Genomic DNA, 18,815 nt, shown 5'->3' with positions numbered 1-18,815 from the left:
ATAACAAGCGATTGATTTTTTGTTCACTGTCCGTTTACTTGAATGTAACTATTGCTACTATGAACTGAGATCATTTAGTAGCGTGTACACGTCGACACAAAAACTACTCCTATACCAAAGAACGCCATGGTCCCTCATTTTACATGACTGCTACAACCGTGGGCGTTGTTTGGTTTGAACGTCAAACGATTATAGGATGTTTGTTTTGCCGTCATTTCAAGCTTCTGGATGGAAACTATTCATACATGACATATTTTTTTGAAAAAAGTTGTAGTCATTGGTGAAGTAGCTAGCTAGATGTGCACTTAGAATGTCATTTTAAAAAGTCGAAATTTACATTTTAACGAAGAGTCAATTGAGACTTTTCAAATTGATTAAACCGCATAATGTGTGAATGCTTCGTACGCACAAAATTTCTCGAAAAACGTTCGTGGAATGAACGAGGAAATCGATCGTAAATGCGAAGTCTGAGTTCATGACCGCATGCTTCAGGAGAGTGATAATTAATCTTGGTTTCCGAGACATTACATCGCGTGCATTGGGCGAAAACAAGCAAAACAATACAAAAGTTTCCAATCTATTTTTTCACTGATTTCAAGTCAGGTTTTGTTCGAAAAGGGTTTTCAAGCAACAACTAAAACAAGAACGAGTTTACTGTCTCGTACACTCGTTGCGTATGCTATAAAGCCCTCTAGAGCTACAATACACTACTTTAGTGTTGCCACAATCATATAAAATTCCAATTGCATGTTATCCGGCGTGATATCATTCGAATGATCTAACGAGTTGACGTTGCACTCCATCGCTTCCTATTAAGGAAAATTGCGAGGACGCGTCAAGAGATTCATCTGTTCTATTTCCTTTAATTAACGTCTAATGAGTTCGATTTCGTTTCGATGTAGCCATTTTCAGTTAATTGTGACATTATGTAGCAAACAGAAACAAAGCCGTCGATTTGTTTTTTGACAAATTCATGCTGTTTCTCTATGCGCAGTTTAGGTGATTGCCTGCAATAATTTTCGTGTTGCACGAAACAATTTTCTTGATACAAGATATAAATGTTTATTTCAGCAACATTGAATATTATGATAGTGTTTGTGGTGTTCAAAGCAACGATAGTATCAGGTGCTTTTTTCATGATATGAATAATAAATATATTAAATGTATATATCATTATAAATATAAAATATCCCTACAGTGTTAATCATACTTAATAAAGTCAGTGCTGGCTGAGGTTAACAGCATGTAATAAAGACATCCTTTTTACTAGGCTATACATTATTCATCTCCCAGCACAAAATACAATGAATTTTTTGATAACAAAACCGTGCATTCGTTCCACCTTCTATCTACGCCGAACTTTGCTTCAATTAAAGTTTTGAACGCGATCTTTATTCCGTCCACTTATTGAAGATTGTTCATTTTGATATCACACAATAATACCGAACAGATGAACTGCTCACTCAAAGGCATAATACTGTTTCTTAATACGGCACCTGCGCCTAGTGATATCATACAGTCGTGTTTCTGTCTCGAGTTAAACATGATCAATAGCTTCCGTTCCATGCTCCCAAAGAACAGTTGCAATTTTATTGATAATTTGATGGAAGTGTATTGAATAGTTTGTGAAACACGAGAATGTTTAAAGTCCATTACAAAGTGTTTATTGGAATATCTAAAGACTAACGAGCTTCACTTAACTTCCCTCGAGAATTAGGACAAATTAATAAGTGTCGATGCTTTGTAATAGCCGTTACTGCTTAAATAAACAAAAATGTGCGTTTTCATAATCGCAAATTTGTTGCTCGTAGTAGAAAATTTTTGCACACAATTCTCCAAACTGGAAAGTTGCAAATTAATTATCACGAAACGTTTTCCGTAATAACACAAACCTTTAAAACCGGTTTTTGAGTGTTATGTTGCTACGTCGGACGTTCTCAAAAGATTTGCCGCTTCTTAGTCTAAGTAAAAAACATATAGTATGTTGTCAATACAAATAAATAAAGCGTGGTTATTGAAGGAAATTATAACATGCGCAGTTTACTCTTACAATTTCAGAAAACAATGAGAAACTGTTTCTTAGATAAATACGTATATATCAATTTGTGGCCAAATATAAGTTCGCTTGTGAAACACAACACTATACCATGTCCGTCTAAGTAACATTTGCGTTAAAGAGTTGTGCAATTGCAGTTCTTTCAAATGCAATTTATATCATAGTAGGCAGCGCACAGCCACAGACGCTTTCTTATTAATGCACAAACTGTTTTCCATCGATGCATTTATATCCTGAATATAACTGTCAACATTAATGGAATGAAAATATGAATTAGTTGCGAAAGCATATTTGTTTTTTGTGTGTTGTGGAAACTTCACAAAATTGCACCTGTTCGCCGATGTTTAGTACAGGTGCCCTGGTTGGACAACACGAATCAGCGAATGAGAGCCTCGTTATACCATGTCTCATTGTTACTCGTCCAATTAAACCATTGATCATGTCAATTGAAATCGACCAATGAGAGAGGCGAATTGATTCCAAAATAATAGCGGGCGAAACACTATTGGGCAGCAAAAAGTGCTGCGGGAGTGCAACAGTTAAAAAAGAAAAACTTTTATACGGTAGTATCATTCTTAACTCAGTTACATATCTGTCCTGCCGCGTCACACGCGCTGCCGACTTTCACAGGATCTGACTTGATCACTTGCAATCATGAGCTCGAACGTTGAAGCGCAAGGTAGCAACCACCAGGAAAGAAAGAGAACACCGAAATGCGCGCGATGCAGAAATCATGGTTTCGACTCTATTCTAAAGGGTCACAAAGGATTTTGTCGCTGGAGAGACTGTCTATGCCCAAAGTGCATGCTGATTGCCGAACGACAACGAGTACTTGCTGCTCAAGTTGCGTTGCGACGTCAACAAATGCAAGAGCTTCGCAATCCTTTACCACCGGGCGACTTATTTACGGCTCTTGCAAGGCAAGAGGAGAAAACTGAAGACCACTCGTCTACAGCCACAAGTCCAGCAATTATGGAGAAAAACCAAGAAAAGAATGGAATATCCAGCCCGAAAAATGGAGGTAGCTACATCAATTACGAACTGCGAAAATGTCAGTAGAAAAAATATTTGCTATGTAATATACAAGTTAACTCAATTGATATTTTTGTTTGCAGTTCGAACTGTAAGGGAGAAATAAATTTTGTGATATGCAAGAGGACTTGTATTTAAATTTGCAACAAAATTACAATCTCAATGACTTCTTGAAGCCATTTTAATGCGATATTGACTATTAGCTAAAAACAATATCTGCACCTTAAATTGATAGAAAATGATTTCACTCCAATTTCCGCTTTTCTACTTTCATGAAAATTTGTAAAGCCACTGGCTCATCATCTGGGTTTTTTGCGACAATTTGACTATCAATTCTATCAAAAAAACACTATAGTGTCGTGGTGAGTGAATCAATTGAGACACTACGATTGTGTTTTTCTCACGATTCTCATGCAAAGAAAATTTCTGAATTATTCTTCAATGGACTAAAACATTGTAGCTATATTGAAGACACTTTTTGTGTAGAAGAAGAAATACGAAAACATTTTTGTTAAATTATTTGCAATTTTCTTCAGTTTAACTGTACGAAACGAGGCCGTTTTATGACAACAACGTGTCTCTGTTAAATAAACATCGAAATAATAAATTCCGCCATTTTTGTTGAAAAGAAATGACTTTAGTGACATGTAAAAATTTTTTATTTTTAGATATTCAAGTGAAACGCGAGACACGTTCGCCTGGGGAGAGCAGACATTCTCCCAATAAAACGACGAACGATTTGAATGATGCAACCTCAAACTCAAGCGATACAATACCGTCAGAATACGGCAGGCAAGGTAAGTTAGAGTAAGTGTAGCTATATCTCTTGATCAAAATCGCGTCCGAAATATACAAAGATTACAACATGAAACACCTATCTTATCTTTTGCTTCGGGTACCTTAAGGTTTGACATTTTGCGTTACGACATTCAAAAGAATGTCATATACTCTCCAGTGTGCTATTAGGTAAAAGGCGATCGATAATATAACACGCGAAATAAACGGGATATTTTTTTTGTCTGTGTTTTTGGGATATCAATACTTAATCAGCAATAAAAGTCAGCGTCATTCTTTGGAAATCTAAACATGAAACCTTCGAAGAGGCAGGTGAAAGTACATTATTAAACAATACAAAGCTTGTTTGCATAGATAAAATGCACTTAAAAATATATTATACCCAAATCAATTTAGACCCAGTTGGACTCAAACGACGTCACGCTAAGGCAGTGTATAATTAAGTGAAAATATCGATAGTTATTTCTCTTCGCGTAACAATATAATTAGTGCGCATCTTACTATATTGTAAAAAAAATATATTTACATGACTACATTCAGGCTGTTTATAGTGATTTTATCGATATAGTCGAGAGAAAAATTCAAAACATCGTACTTTTTTGTTTTTACAGTCCCAGGATCAATCTACTTCAACCGTGCCATGTGCCCAACAGGGTGTACTTGTTCAGCGTTTCGACCCTTTACCAATGGCGCCGCTCCATTTCACGGTTTGAGTTTACTGTTATATAAGTCTTTGATAGACGGCATGCTCGACACTTACTCATAAACACCGTAAATTGTGAATTTGAATTCACTGTGAAATTATATTCGGCTCGGTATAAAATTTCACATCAATAACAATGCGAAATACTACTTCTTTTCTGCTCTAAATTTACTTCGTCGCAAACAGGTTTAGTTTTAGTCACTACACCATAGATACGAAAATATGAATTGAAAAAACTTTAGAAGTAGCCACATAGCTAACAATATAGCTACAGACGAAATGCAGTTGCACTGGCTTATCATTTTTCACAGCATGTCAGCTAAACAAAATGTTGCCACCAAATAGTTCGCTAAAAGATATATTTGCCTCGCATAACGGCGTCCACTATCAACAAGTATCGATCGATTCGCTTTTCTTTCAAGGATCAAATTTTCGTCTAGGAAACATGCTCATCACCTATATTCGACCGACTAGAAGAATTTACGACTTGTTTGTTTTTAGCACATAAACTGGGACAACAAATACAATAGTTGTTTGGAAAAAACAGCCCTACTATCTTTTTGTTTTCTTACTGTCCTTCACAACGATTCCGTAGCATCCCAATTACGTTCGCGCGCTCAGTAGACTCTAAAGAGTCAATGAAAAATTCCTACACGTACTCTAATATACAATTTCTGTGTCATATGTATCAAAAACATCCTGCACATTGCTGCCACCCACTATAGCAAAGTTCTTTCGTGAAGCCAAACTTTCATGAAACGTATTATAAACGAGGGAATCGACGTTTTATATAAGGAGGATGAACAAGGTGGGGTGTAGCTAAATAGTTGTTTTACGAATGGAGTTTAAACACACATGTGACTGTACCAAAAAGCTCTAAAACGCATCTTTTTTCTCGTATTTGTAGCAATAGCTTTCTACCCATTTCTCAAAGCCATTTATCGATTAGGGAAGAGGTTCTACAAATTGAGTATTAGTTTGGCTTCATATGTTTTAAATTATCTTTCTTTAACGCATAAACGAATACGCTTGCTATGATTTACTGCAGTCAGTAGCTATAAGTGTCAGTCACATACATAAAACTAGAAAACTGTTCTTGTAAGTGTTCGGTTTTCTTTATCACATGTGACTCAAACATTACAGAAAAGTAGCGACTGCTGCTGTTATTTCAATGGATTGAAATAAGTTTTTATTCTTCCACGCGATGCGTTATTTTCAACGATGTTATTTTTAATTGAAGTTACAACATGCACCTTGCGTTTATTGATGACCTTTTTTCATCAACTCCTTTTTAATAATTAAGTGTTGTTGGCCAAAGTTTGGGTTTCAAGCTCAGCAGTCAATATGAACTGCAAGCAGTTCTTTTTTACACAGGGCAAATTAAAACAATTGCGGTCTCATTCAGTTAAGAAGACCTAGCCCACGTCGTGTAAAAACGCATGGTCTGTCCATAAAAAAGTAATGCAACAAACCACAAAATATCTGTTGTTTATTCACTCTGCATGCGCACAATACTTATGCTTTGCAATTTCCAACAGGCAAATGACTGCGATTTTATCACTTATGCAAACTAATACAAACGTAGCTAGTAGTTGCCACATTCTATGAAGCTATCATGAATGACCGGTTGTCGTAGCGGCCATGTTGCAAATTGTTTCACAAATTAGAGGGTAGCAGCACTATCAGACAAAGTGCGTGCATTTATGCGACCCTCGACTTGAACAGGCTCTTTGCATCAATATATAATGATAGAACTCCAGAATAACCTCAAGAAAACTCGAGAAAAATAATCCTTCCTTCCCTACTTTCATTCCCCTGCATCAAATTAAGCACAAAATGTACTCTATTTTCCATTCCTTATGTATTCTCAATATACCTAAATATTTTGCCTATAAAATTCATGACGAAAATCTATTTTAAACTTCAAGACAAACATCACTACGAAATAGTACACATTAAAATGTTAATATACATAATATAGCACATGTGCTTGGAAACTAAATGGGCAAACATGAATTTTCTTGATAAAAACATATTTGTATAGTGCATTTTGTACGTTATCTAATCTACTGTATAGTTAAAGAACGTTAACATTTACTGAATTGCTGAAATTGATCGCCAAACGTAGATTTCTATGACAATAAAAAAGCAAAGCTCGCGAAAAATTTACATCCAGCTATCTATCGCGCAGCTCTTTTTCAAAAATATTATCATAGTACTATATTAATCCTAGGATTGTTTTTGCCGCACGGTTAGTCGTGCGATGGATTCCCCACCTTTGATGCGTCGATAAAGAAACAATTATTTTTTGTTTTTCAAGCCATCCCTATTATTTTGATTGTATCGCAATGAAAACTCGAGTTTGCGATTACAAACGTTATTATTCGAAGCGATTTTGAAGGCACCGCGTTACGATCTTAAATAATGGAGAGGGCGTTTTAGGATCATTATCAGATGATGCAAGGGAATAGGCGCGCGTATGTTAAATGCAATCTCGATTTAAGCGTTGATTTTTGTTTTTGGTAAAAATGACTCTCGGCCTACACAAACGGCTGGATGCGTTCTCAATTAAGGCCGAGAGTAAACAAGTATCCTATTTCAATGACGCCTATGCAACTGCAATATAAAATACAAGTATCGACAATTACATGTTTAGTGCAATTACAACGTCAAATGGCAGTTGATAGTTTTTCTACGTCAAGACAATAATGCCAGCTGCTGTTTCGAGTGCAAGCATCATATTTCAAGTAAACTCTAATTCGAAAAGTTATCGGTCTCGTTTGAAATTAAAATTTAAGAGGCTGAATGTATTTTGAGGTTAATATCTGGGTGCGGCGTGTGCAAACAGATGCCATGCAATAGGACTGCATAGGAAGTTAGTTCTGCGTGAAAGCTTCGAGTGTATCGATCACGTAAAATAAAACGTCGCGATCATAGCGATGTAAATACAAGCGCATAGATGATTTTAGTAATGTGAGTTTAGTATTAGTTTAGTATAAGTATAGTATTTATTTTAGTTTTTTATTTTAGTATTTCGAGTTTCATGGTTTTTGTTAAGGGTGACAGTGAAATAATTCTTGTCTCACAAAGTACATATCGCTTACTGACCGATAAATTTAACCAAAATCTTTTCCACTTTAGGAAAACAGATATATAATATTAACGGTGAACCCACACACACACACAAGCTTATATCAAGGCCATAACAAAACAGTGAATAAATGAATCAACAACTGTGCTTCACTTCAATGAAATTTTCTCTTTTGTTAGATTTAAAACGCCGAATTATGGCGAATGTTACGCACGATGATCGACCTCAAGACATTTCATATCGAAGCGAGAGCTCCCATGGCGTAAAGAAGCGACGAATTTACGACTATGACATCTTCAACCGAACGCCAGTCGCAGCTCCGATGCCAGCACTTCAAGGCTTTCCGATAAGCCACAGGTTATCGAACACAGAACTGCTCTTACAAATATTTCCAAAGATGAAGGCCAATGTCCTACAGCTGGTGTTGCAGGCTTGCCGTGGAGATATCATCCAAGCTATCGATCAAATACTTTATAAGTACAAACCAGATACAATCAACTACTTTAATTCGCCAGTCTTTCAAAATCGAGATTTTTCTCAAGACGCTAGCCCTTTCAATTTTCCAAGACATGAAGCGTATTTCCCCGGGTTCCCAAGCCCGTTTTCTCCTTTTGGAGTCTATCCGAAATATCAACTTCCCCTTGCCCCACCGTTCAGTTTGCGTCCTAAATACCAAGAAGATTCCGCAGGTTCGAGGATACAGCCATACACCATGGATTCCAATAACCACGTGCCACGCACGTCATCCACATTCAGCAGTCCAGTCCCTCCAAAAAAGAGCGACGAAGAAAAAAATGACAATCAATAAAGTTCAACACTCGATTGATCATGTTTCTGCAGTCGAAAATGCCAGAAAAAAATGACAAAGGTTATATTTGAAAAAGGATACATTATAGGTTATAATAAAATACAACTGTTTTGTAAATATTAAATATCTCAACAATAAAAATGTAAAGTTAATTAGTTGGAAGTTTGCGAGTTTAAACATTGAAGGGATTGTTCAGTCTTCAAATTATTCGTGGGTTCATTTTTTTCCTAGTAATGTACTTTCTAAAGCAAAAGAACTATTATCTTTATTACATCGGACGACAAGAATTTCAACAAAGAGTTGAAACGAGAGCTAAATAAAGTGAGAGAGAAAAATATAAAAAATAATTTATTCCATTTTTCTAATCATAATGATGAAAACAACTATAACAAAAAATCGTTCTCTGACAAGACAGAAACTTCATGAAACTTCAATAACGTTGTTGCGGATTAATACAAATCAAACACGTTCACAATCAACTACAAAAAGTGACTTTCAATCATTGCTAGAAGCATGGCCAACCTCCAGTGCTGCCTCTCGTAGGGGAAATCCCCTACAATAGGGGTATTTAAGCCTCAATTCTGTAATATATGGTATGGGAGACCAAATATTATTCGCAGCTTGCTTGAAATATGTAAAAAATATAGGGCCAAAGCTACGGTGTCGAGAAAATCGTAGTTGAGGACCACGCGTTACACGCAAGCATTAGCAGTCCCACTCTGCTTCTTCGAGAAAATCGTAGTTGAGGACCACGCGTTACACGTAAGCATTAGCAGTCCCACTCTGCTTCTTCGAGAAAATCGTAGTTGAGGACCACGCGTTACACGCAAGCATTAGCAGTCCCACTCTGCTTCTTCGAGAAAATCGTAGTTGAGGACCACGCGTTACACGTAAGCATTAGCAGTCCCACTCTGCTTCTTCGAGAAAATCGCAGTTGAGGACCACGCGTTACACGTAAGCATTAGCAGTCCCACTCTGCTTCTTCGAGAAAATCGCAGTTGAGGACCACGCGTTACACGTAAGCATTAGCAGTCCCACTCTGCTTCTTCGAGAAAATCGTAGTTGAGGACCACGCGTTACACGTAAGCATTAGCAGTCCCACTCTGCTACTTCGAGAAAATCGTAGTTGAGGACCACGCGTTACACGCAAGCATAAGCAGTCCCACTCTGCTTCTTCGAGAAAATCGAAGTTGAGGACCACGCGTTACACGTAAGCATTAGCAGTCCCACTCTGCTACTTCGAGAAAATCGTAGTTGATGACCACGCGTTACACGTAAGCATAAGCAGTCCCACTCTGCTACTTCGAGAAAATCGAAGTTGAGGACCACGCGTTACACGTAAGCATTTGCAGTCCCACTCTGCAATTTAACTACACGACACACGCTTATCGACAAAGGTGTCTTCTTCTATACATATATGAAATGCATTGAATATTTTTGTGTGCATTATAGAGAATCCTCTTTTTAGTGAAGAAACTATAGTGAAGAAACTATACAGTCGCTTAGAAAGCGAATGAAACACATATTCTACCTACACATTGCCACGCATGTTCACGTTTTTGCTCATGGTTTAAAACTATACACTTTGGTGACTGAACGGAATATATATTGTATTATATAATTTGAAAACTATACTTTAAGGTAAAGTCCCTCATTTTAGCTCAATGTCATAACAAAATTAATTTTACTCCGTGTGATCAGTATCTTCGTCCGTAGTTCCTTGTACATGTTCACGTTTGACAGCTTCGCATGTACAGCGTGAGAAACAACCAGCAAAGTCTCGGAAACTGCAGTTACTTTTAACAAAATACCTTGATCTTCGTGTTGGAGTCATTGAAGTTAGAGATCAGTATCATTTGGATGGTAAACGTCAGTCAATAATCGATACACATACGATGGCGCATTTCCGCCTCTAAAAATCAAGCAACATAAATTCGTAGTCATTCTTTCTTCACAAGAGCACTCAAAGTCCAAAAGGCTGGTTAGCTTCAACAACTTCCCCAAAACTTAAATGGGCATTAAACAAAAAGTTCTGAACATGGTCAAAGTCAAAGACACGTTTAAATATTGAATCTCACACCCATATCTTGAACTAGTTTAGTTACGCTTGTTTCCCATGCAACCCGATACATTTTACACGTCATTAGCGATGTACAAAATGTACACATAAAAAGTCTGATGAAACGAACATCTTCCGTTTTCGCAAAGCAACAAAAGCATTTGTTAGTTAAAGGACATACGATTTTTAAAATTTTACTATTCAAGATAAATTTTCATTCAACGCGACTTTGAAAATGACAGTGCACTTTCTGTGATTCACAGATTCTAAACAGCTTACGCGTATCTCTTTTCATTCTCGAGATATTGTATCGTTTTTGTTATGTCCGCCAAACACAACTTTTTACGTCCTTTTGTATAATAAGAAGCTACGAAGTTTTACACAACCTTTCGTTTTCTGACTACTATGGGTTGAAATCATCAAGCAATTTCTAATACAATTCTTCACCTTTAAGGGAATTCTGCTCAGTTGAAGTAACATACATGTATAAGCAAATATACCAGCTATTTCAAATTCTCATTATGCAATGTGACGTCAAAAGTTGTACAAAGCGTCCATGACATAAACTACATATCTTCAGAATGAAAAGTGATTGAATATACTGTTTTACAAGATACACTATGATTTTGAAAGTTATCTTCAATGAAAACATAATACAAATAGCAAAACACAAAACCTACATGTTAGAAATGAAGAGGTTTACTAGGTCAGGAGGAACATAGTCGAACACAGGATTTTCCACATGGACTTTGGCAATGATTTCACCTACGGACATAGAAACAAAACCAACATGAGAGAGCAAAACTTTTTAGCCGTATTAAGATTTTAGCTATGTTACCAAGTACCAACTGGCCCAGCCGGACTGTATAGTTAACAATTGATTGTATAATTGATAAAATGGAAATACTTTATAATTGCGTAACTCACGCGGAAAGTATCCTTCGGAATTGAGACAATTGAAAAATATATCATAGAAGTTGCAGATACTAGGTATAAGAATTTGAAATTTCGCTGTTTCTGAGTTGAAAAACATGCTGCTTGCACATACGTAACTGGTGATTACATATCAAAGTTGTGCCTTTTTAAGAAGTTAGTTAAATTGTTGATGTAACGAAAATGCAGCTATTTTTCATGACCAGAACATTTAAAATGAAACTAGATCTTGATAAACAGTGCGATAGACAGACTATTTCAAAAGTTCCTTGCAATTTTAGTGAAAATATTATCTAGCTAATTTGGAAGATTTTTGTTTTGTAAAAAATTTCACTACACTGGTTAAAAAAACATTTTGACTATGGTGGAGAAATTTATCTTTATCAATCGAGAATATATTGTTTTCATCAAATAAAAGTAAAGAAAATTTCACTTTGACTGCTCCCTTCCGCTGTGATAGCTAGCTCAAAATAGTTCTACTCCATGTTGAACTAACCTTCAGAGAAACTGATAATGTTGTGCGGAGATAGCAACTTGTTTTGACTGTCCTATTAATGTGAAAGAAACGGTTCACAATATGCATAAATACCACAAAGTTCTAAATATAAAAAAAACATTCCAAAAGGAGAGTGTGATTCAAGTGACCAAACAAAGCAATTCCATGATGCATACCTGATCATAGGAGACAACATACTGTGGCGTCAACTTGTACATTGCTGCACACACGAGAAGCTTAAATATTCAATATTGAGGATCAATTAAAAAAGTGTTAAAGAATGTGTATCAACCAAGATGCATTGCGCGCTTTTGTTTATGTTTACATCGTTAGTTTTTGAGCTTGCGGCACACTGAATTGAATTTCGTCATCATGTCGTCGAAAATATCTTAAAAGTTGACAAAAAACATCGATTAAAAACTCTATTTTACATAAATTATTATCGTTTGTCAAAGTTGCATGGACTACAATAACAAAATTCGCCATTTTCTCGACCCACAAAATGGCCGCCACGCTGTGATTAACGCGCAAAGCATCTAGGTTGACACACATTCTTTCATGAAACTAGCTGTGAATGAATGTAAGCAGTTGCAATATAGATATATTACGGTTCAACACATTTACTCAAATCTTTAGAGCATATAAACACGCATATCCCGAATAGTTGCCACTCATAAACCTAGAATTATGATAAACTGAATGACGAACTTTCCCACTTCACCTACCGGTACTGAATGATGTTTTGCAGCTAAGGCAACCGGCAAAGTACCATTGACAGCACGTAATCTACACAACATGAAAAATACAATTGCATTTTACAAGAACTTCGCTTGCCATAGCAATAAGAGCAGTTGATTGTAACACCTCGACACAGTCACGTGAATGTCATTAAAAGACTAATATCTTTTGAAAAGAAAAGAATAAATGGATACAACTGAGGACAAGCCAGAATAAAGATAGAAAAGGAAAAAGGACAAGAAGGTGCTCTTAACAAAGTACTCCGCTCTCGAAAATAGTCATTTTAAACACCGTCGAACAATTATAGAAATAGCTTTATATAGATTTGACTAAATAGTAATCTTACCCTCCATCCGCCATGACAGCATGAGCACCAATAATGACCTATAGACATAATAGAATGCAGAAATGATTATCATATAACTTTTTAAAATCACGGTTGATATGACTCAATAATGCACGATTGGGCCCTTTGGAAGAATATAAACATGTGGAACGTCATTTCAGGTTGCAAGACAAACACGTTTGCTGCTTGATGTTAGGACTAACAAATTTTTATTTTTTTTTGCACGAGAAGTCGTTTGTCGTAAAATCATAGTTTTTACGACATTTTTGAACAACTTCTCATTATGGACAGCATGCTCGCTATATTTCACGAAGATGAGCGTTTTACACGGGGGATGGAGTGGGGCGCAGCAGAGAAGGGCAGAAAGGCATTAATCGTTGGAAAATTGTGTAAATTAGATCATTTAAGATTAAAAATGTACCGACCGACTCATAAAGAATGCTGGCTCGCACACCCACGTTCATAGATACATATTGTCAGCATAAAATAGTTTTTCAAATGTTTAGATTAACCATATACATCAAGTTATAAACGTAGTTAGGTTAAATACTAGTGCTATGATCATGGAATGATCACAACACAGATATTCAACTCAGTCGCTGACATCAAAAAACCTAACGACGTCTTATATATTTTGTGCAACAGTAAAACCTGCACCACTGTTATTTAAATACACCGATTGAAGACTGCTAATGGACTCTTAGAAGCTGGTGGGAGTGACGAATATAAATTGAGACCGTAAAAACTTCGATAGTCTCGTACACCTCAACAAAGTACAAAATGGCAACCGTCACGGAAATTATTTATTAACTTACTTTGTTCACTCTGGACATAATGGCAAAAACAGCAGAGTCATTGATGACTGTTGTTTCAATTCCAACTTCGGCCAAGTTTTTTGCCAACTCGTGACCCTGAATAATAAATCATTACATAAAAATGAACAATAAGAACATTTAAGTAAATCATTAGTGACACTGACTAATAAACAAATTTTACATGAAAAATATATAATAAAAACAATTACTGTAAGTAAATCATTAGTGAAACGTGGTAAAAGGAGAGAGTCGTGAAACACACCTTGAAAAATGGAGCTCCTTCTGCTACAATAACACTAAATTTTCTTTTACGTCCAGCATTCTAAAAGATATTCTTGAATAAATCACAACTGCATAAAGAAGAGTCAATACTTATTACTATTCAGGAGAGTCAAAATCGGGGAGAAAAGGCTGACCGGGTGCTGCACAATCTCAAGAATCGTTCTGTCGACAAAAGGTTGTTCCTCTATTGGAAACTTTAAAGAAATTTGAACCATTTTCTACAACTACTCCAAAAACGTGGAGAAACCACTCAAAAAACCTACTCAAAAACATCTGTTGAGGGTTGTTGTAGATTGGAGAGGGGGCTGTAGATTGGAGAGGGAGTTGCAGATTGAAGGTAACCATGTTCAGGTTTTTGGAAAGAACTCGGAAACATGAAAAATATTTTATACAAGCAGTACGTAGGCAACAAAAAATAGCCATGGTGTCTCTTAGTTTCCGTTCAACTTATGAATAGAAAGCATGCAGTAGAGAAGCACAAATAAAAATATCATGGTGTCTGAGTAAACTGTATAGCTACGTAAAGTGAGAGAATTTCTTTCGTACATGAGCACTGTTTGAACATATGCGATAGACAAGTTTGCATATTGTATTACTTTAGGTGGCGTAGCGAGCCCAAAACTATGTTCATCCATGTAATTTTTTTGGTGTTTAATCACTGTAAAAATAACGGATTTCCAAAGAAATGAATAATGCTAGTGTTGAAAAATATACATAGCATGAACATACTTACAGGCTGGCTACGTCATTGTTTACTTGTATAATGTCTATTGAACGGATACTTTGAAAGAATGACAAAACATTTTACGATCAAATTAATTCTCATTGAGATCAGAACATACAAGGTTTTGATGCACTTTCATTGGCGAAATAACGGTATGAGAATACGGAATTTCGATATAGAAACCAGCTAGGGAACACTAACAAACTAATAAAAATGAGCATTTATACAGAAGGAGCATTTGATATAACTGCATAGATTAAAATCATAAAGCCAAAGAACCACGAAGGGAGAAAAAGCATGAATTTAACAAACCTTTAAAAATCCTTGAACTGTATTTGACTTTCCAACGGTCATTATTATCTCGTTTGAATGAATATGTTCAAGAGCTTGGCTGCTGATGTTATAAGCACTACAACAAACCACCATGATATAATAAGACAATTTCATCAGTCAATCATTCATACACGTACAGCAAACCAAAAATTGCAAGCAATTATATTGGAAATGTTGATGTCCATTTTAGCCAACATCACAGTAAAAAGCTCTGTTTCAAAACACAATATGGACACTAAACTGCTTAATGAGGAGCACCGGCAAGTATCAAAGCATGATGGGATTTATATGAAGTAAAAAGTTTCGAAGTATAGCTATTTAGCCTAAGTAAACTCTGCAAGTTTCATTTAGATCTAATTCCACTTATGATAAGGGCGAAAGGAATTTCAAGCGAGTAAACGTTTTAGTAGTTTTGACCAATAAATATCATTCAAAACAACAAAGACGACTTCATACTTCATGCAAGTCACAACACACAAAAAGAAATACTATGGCTAACCTGGATTCAATTTCTGTGATCAATTCATTCACAGAATCAATAACCGTGAACTAAAAACGGAAAGCTTTGATCAGGTTCTGGGGTAAATTTGTAAAGAAATAGAGTATTGCTAAATAGATTTTAGCATTATTAAATGGTTTCAATGAGAGTGTAAGAGTTCGTGAAACAGGCCATTTTTTGTAATAAGCACATACAGGTGTAAATTGGAATTAATGCAATATATCTCTACACCCACTGTCTACACCACAATGTACTCATTAAATATCTGCAATGGCAATCTCATTTGGAGCTAAACAAACGAAATTGAAACAGCTTGGCCAAAAGCTAACGAGTAAGATGCGTAGCCAATTTGGTTGCCATGCAAGAAACGCAACATGGAAGCCTAAAAAAATGAGTCTTACTCTTGACCAAGAACATCTTTTAATATTTAAAAATCATTTTGAAACAATCACACAAAAAATGACAATACTGTTTTCAGTTTCTTTTTTCGGTAGTTTTGTTATTATTCAAAAACATCTCTCCTTATATATCGTTTGAGTTCCTATAGATTTGTAACGCGATAGAAGACTTCTTAGGATTATGTGTAAGAGGAGTTACAGCGACTGCATGAACATTTTATCTTATTTGGCGTCACTCTCGTAAGATTGACACTAATTAATAATCATACACTAATTAATAATTATACAATAATTAATAATCATACACACGTTTATTAATTACGCTACTGATGAACAAAGACATACTATACCCTCAAGTTATGACTCGGTCTGCTAAAATCTTCAGATCCTTTTTGAGCTAATAACAGTTTCTGAAAAAATATTAGCACGAACGGTTGAAGCCCAGGGGGATCGCGAAGGCTACGTCACTATACGTACATAGATTTAAAACATACATGAAGCGATTCCTCCGTATTGCCGTCTTCAGATTGACTTCCACTGTCTCTAAACATGCGGAAGAACGATTCATACATGAAGCCATATTGTTTAGCTGCAAACATTATCCAACTAGGCTAGCATCTTTAGAATGACATGTTTCTTATCAAAGATAGTTTATTTCAAGTAGAATGTATAAGTAATGGTATTTGATAGTGCCTTACGTACCCTGTATGTTCTTCGCGTATGATTTTCAGAACTACAATAAAATCGTCTTCATTCAAAGATGAATAACTTTGTACAAAAATGTGCATAGCGATCTAATACTGTTTCATAATACCTCTTCTAACAATGTTTCCAACAGTTGCCTCTAGAATATAAAATAATTTATTCAAAGATATTGTACGACTAAAAACATACATTCAACAACGGAAGCCGAAGGTTTCTGCAGTTAGTTATTTCTTTACGAAATTTCAAACTGCACATTTTTCTTCATCATAGACAACAAAGATGAAAACTTAACAAAGTATTGTTTTATGGCATAATGACAGAAGCTTGTTTTAGCAAGAATAAACATTCAAAGTTGCACAATATGCTTTAGTTTCATTGTTCACAGTACACATACATAATGTGACAATGATTTGAATGTTAGCTGGAGGTCTGACAAAATGCTTTGAGCAGGCCAATTGTCAGTATGTATGTACCTAGTGTAAAATCACCCTTCATTATTTGAGGGAAAAGTGAATACAACTGCATCATGTGAATGTTTGAGTAGCCAAAGACAATAGCATATAAGTAATATTCCATTGAAAATACAATACATATATAGGTTTGCATTATGTTATAAATGCAAAAGCAAAATGATGAAGATCATTTTGTAAAACTGCATTGATAAACTAAAAGACTGGTTGAACATGAAATCAAGCAGAAAGAAAGCAAAACCGCACCTATTGGTTGTGAACTGATCATTTGCTGTCCAACCAATTTTACAGCTTCCATCAATTCCCTTAAACAGCCAACAATAATGAAAATCTTTTTTAAAAGACAAACGATACATAAATAAGATAAACATGTATGTACTAATAAATATATGTCTAAATACTTTCATTTTATGTGTCATCACTGTATAGAAACTACGTATATTGACATTATTCATTCAAAAAATAAAAGAGAATGTGCTAAAAAAAGACATTGTATGACACATCTTTTTGTAAAATGTTCAAGTTTTCAAGCAAATGAAGCTTGTTTACTCCACAATTCATAGCATATGTGTTAAAATACCATCAAATGGTCAACCTGAACATATTCTAAGACAGTTGATATGATTAGTGATAAGTGAAATAAAAATTTCAAGTGGGATATAATTGTTCAATCAAAAGAATATCAATACCCAGCTGTGCTCCATTTCTTGTGGGCAACAATCTTTCTCAAAACTTGAGCTGTTTGATAAGTAACATCATATGAATTTCGGAGTTTTCTAAAAAGCATGAACTTTAAAATAGTTGACTTGCCAAGCGGAAATCAAATTCGTATAATAAAAATTAATGCCCAACATAAAGTTTCAATTAGAGTCAATTTTACAGCTTTTGGTCTATTTCTATGGCTCTAATTAAAACTTTATGTTGGGCATTAATTTTTATTGCATGAACTTTAACTCTGGTAACCTTGATTGATCAATCACTTTAATTCAAATGAAATTATCAATACAGTAAAAGTATTCTATCCTAATTAGCAAATAATAGAGGTGTTTAAAGTAAATAAAGACAAACGTAGTGGTAGTCTTGCGACTCTAGCGTATAGTGGCAGTCGGGCACGTTTCATTCAATTTGAAAGAGTGAGTTTCTCAATGCTTTTACCCTTGTTTTAAAAAAGAAGTAAAGGAATCAACAACTTCACTAATATCTCCGTCAGTCGCAGTTTGAGGCATACTTCCAAACTCCAAAGTAGATTTATCAATTTCAATACAATTATATTTAGTATTTACAAATTCAGTCAGCCATCTTTGAGTTTGATGACTAACTCATTACTTCATTTAACATTAAACGAAACACGTCCTCGTGGAAGACCATTTTCGTAAGCGTTTTTCTTCAGAACTGTCAAGTGTCATGCGTTTGGAGTGATTTTACTCCTTCCAGCGGATAATGTAGATATTATAGTAGTTATCATTTTTCAAAAAAAAATGCCACCACAGTTTGAGAGCATATTGGCGAAGCGAAAAATAACACGATTTTAC

The 18,815-nt window shown here is 35.5% G+C and overlaps 2 protein-coding genes across 3 annotated transcripts; one reads left to right on the top strand and one right to left on the bottom strand.

Moving 5' to 3' along the window:
• The first annotated feature begins 2,588 nt into the window (after positions 1-2,588).
• On the top strand, positions 2,589-8,640 carry LOC124439456 (doublesex and mab-3 related transcription factor 3, truncated-like). 2 transcript variants are annotated; one of them, XM_046989684.1, is made up of 4 exons: positions 2,589-3,077; positions 3,757-3,885; positions 4,495-4,590; positions 7,857-8,640. In XM_046989684.1, exons 1-4 carry the CDS (start codon positions 2,711-2,713, stop codon positions 8,483-8,485), a joined length of 1,221 nt encoding a protein of 406 aa, XP_046845640.1. In that variant the 5' UTR covers positions 2,589-2,710; the 3' UTR covers positions 8,486-8,640. The 2 variants fall into 2 exon arrangements, with proteins under 2 accessions (XP_046845640.1, XP_046845645.1); XM_046989689.1 differs by lacking the exon at positions 4,495-4,590.
• Positions 8,641-10,074: 1,434 nt separating this feature from the next.
• On the bottom strand, positions 10,075-18,597 carry LOC124439470 (translation initiation factor eIF-2B subunit beta-like). The gene is made up of 17 exons (XM_046989699.1): positions 18,439-18,597; positions 17,973-18,059; positions 17,530-17,588; positions 16,923-16,952; positions 16,811-16,841; positions 16,603-16,651; positions 16,459-16,518; positions 15,711-15,760; positions 15,191-15,287; positions 14,135-14,194; positions 13,873-13,968; positions 13,058-13,095; positions 12,699-12,759; positions 12,150-12,209; positions 11,974-12,025; positions 11,225-11,309; positions 10,075-10,397 (listed from the first exon to the last, which is right to left on the bottom strand). Exons 1-17 carry the CDS (start codon positions 18,507-18,509, stop codon positions 10,325-10,327), a joined length of 1,059 nt encoding a protein of 352 aa, XP_046845655.1. The 5' UTR covers positions 18,510-18,597; the 3' UTR covers positions 10,075-10,324.
• Positions 18,598-18,815: the final 218 nt, after the last annotated feature.

The sequence above is a fragment of the Xenia sp. Carnegie-2017 genome, unplaced genomic scaffold (genome assembly GCF_021976095.1).
Source record: "Xenia sp. Carnegie-2017 unplaced genomic scaffold, XeniaSp_v1 HiC_scaffold_1, whole genome shotgun sequence".
Taxonomy (NCBI): domain Eukaryota; kingdom Metazoa; phylum Cnidaria; class Anthozoa; order Malacalcyonacea; family Xeniidae; genus Xenia; species Xenia sp. Carnegie-2017.
The sequence above is the reverse complement of the archived record's forward strand: the minus strand, read 5'-3'. Positions and strand labels throughout refer to the sequence as shown.

What these genes read in the sequence shown, in the direction of transcription:
- LOC124439456 (XM_046989684.1), top strand. Translation starts at nt 2,711, where the DNA reads ATGAGCTCGAACGTTGAAGCGCAAGGTAGCAACCACCAGGAAAGAAAG. An exon ending in GTCAGAATACGGCAGGCAAG is followed by an intron (nt 3,886 to 4,494) that starts GTAAGTTAGAGT and finishes TTGTTTTTACAG; the next exon opens with TCCCAGGATCAATCTACTTC. An exon ending in TGGCGCCGCTCCATTTCACG is followed by an intron (nt 4,591 to 7,856) that starts GTTTGAGTTTAC and finishes CTCTTTTGTTAG; the next exon opens with ATTTAAAACGCCGAATTATG.
- LOC124439470 (XM_046989699.1), bottom strand. Translation starts at nt 18,509, where the DNA reads ATGCCTCAAACTGCGACTGACGGAGATATTAGTGAAGTTGTTGATTCC. An exon ending in ATACGGAGGAATCGCTTCAT is followed by an intron (nt 16,519 to 16,602) that starts GTATGTTTTAAA and finishes ATATTTTTTCAG; the next exon opens with AAACTGTTATTAGCTCAAAA. An exon ending in GCTGTCATGGCGGATGGAGG is followed by an intron (nt 12,760 to 13,057) that starts GTAAGATTACTA and finishes CATGTTGTGTAG; the next exon opens with ATTACGTGCTGTCAATGGTA.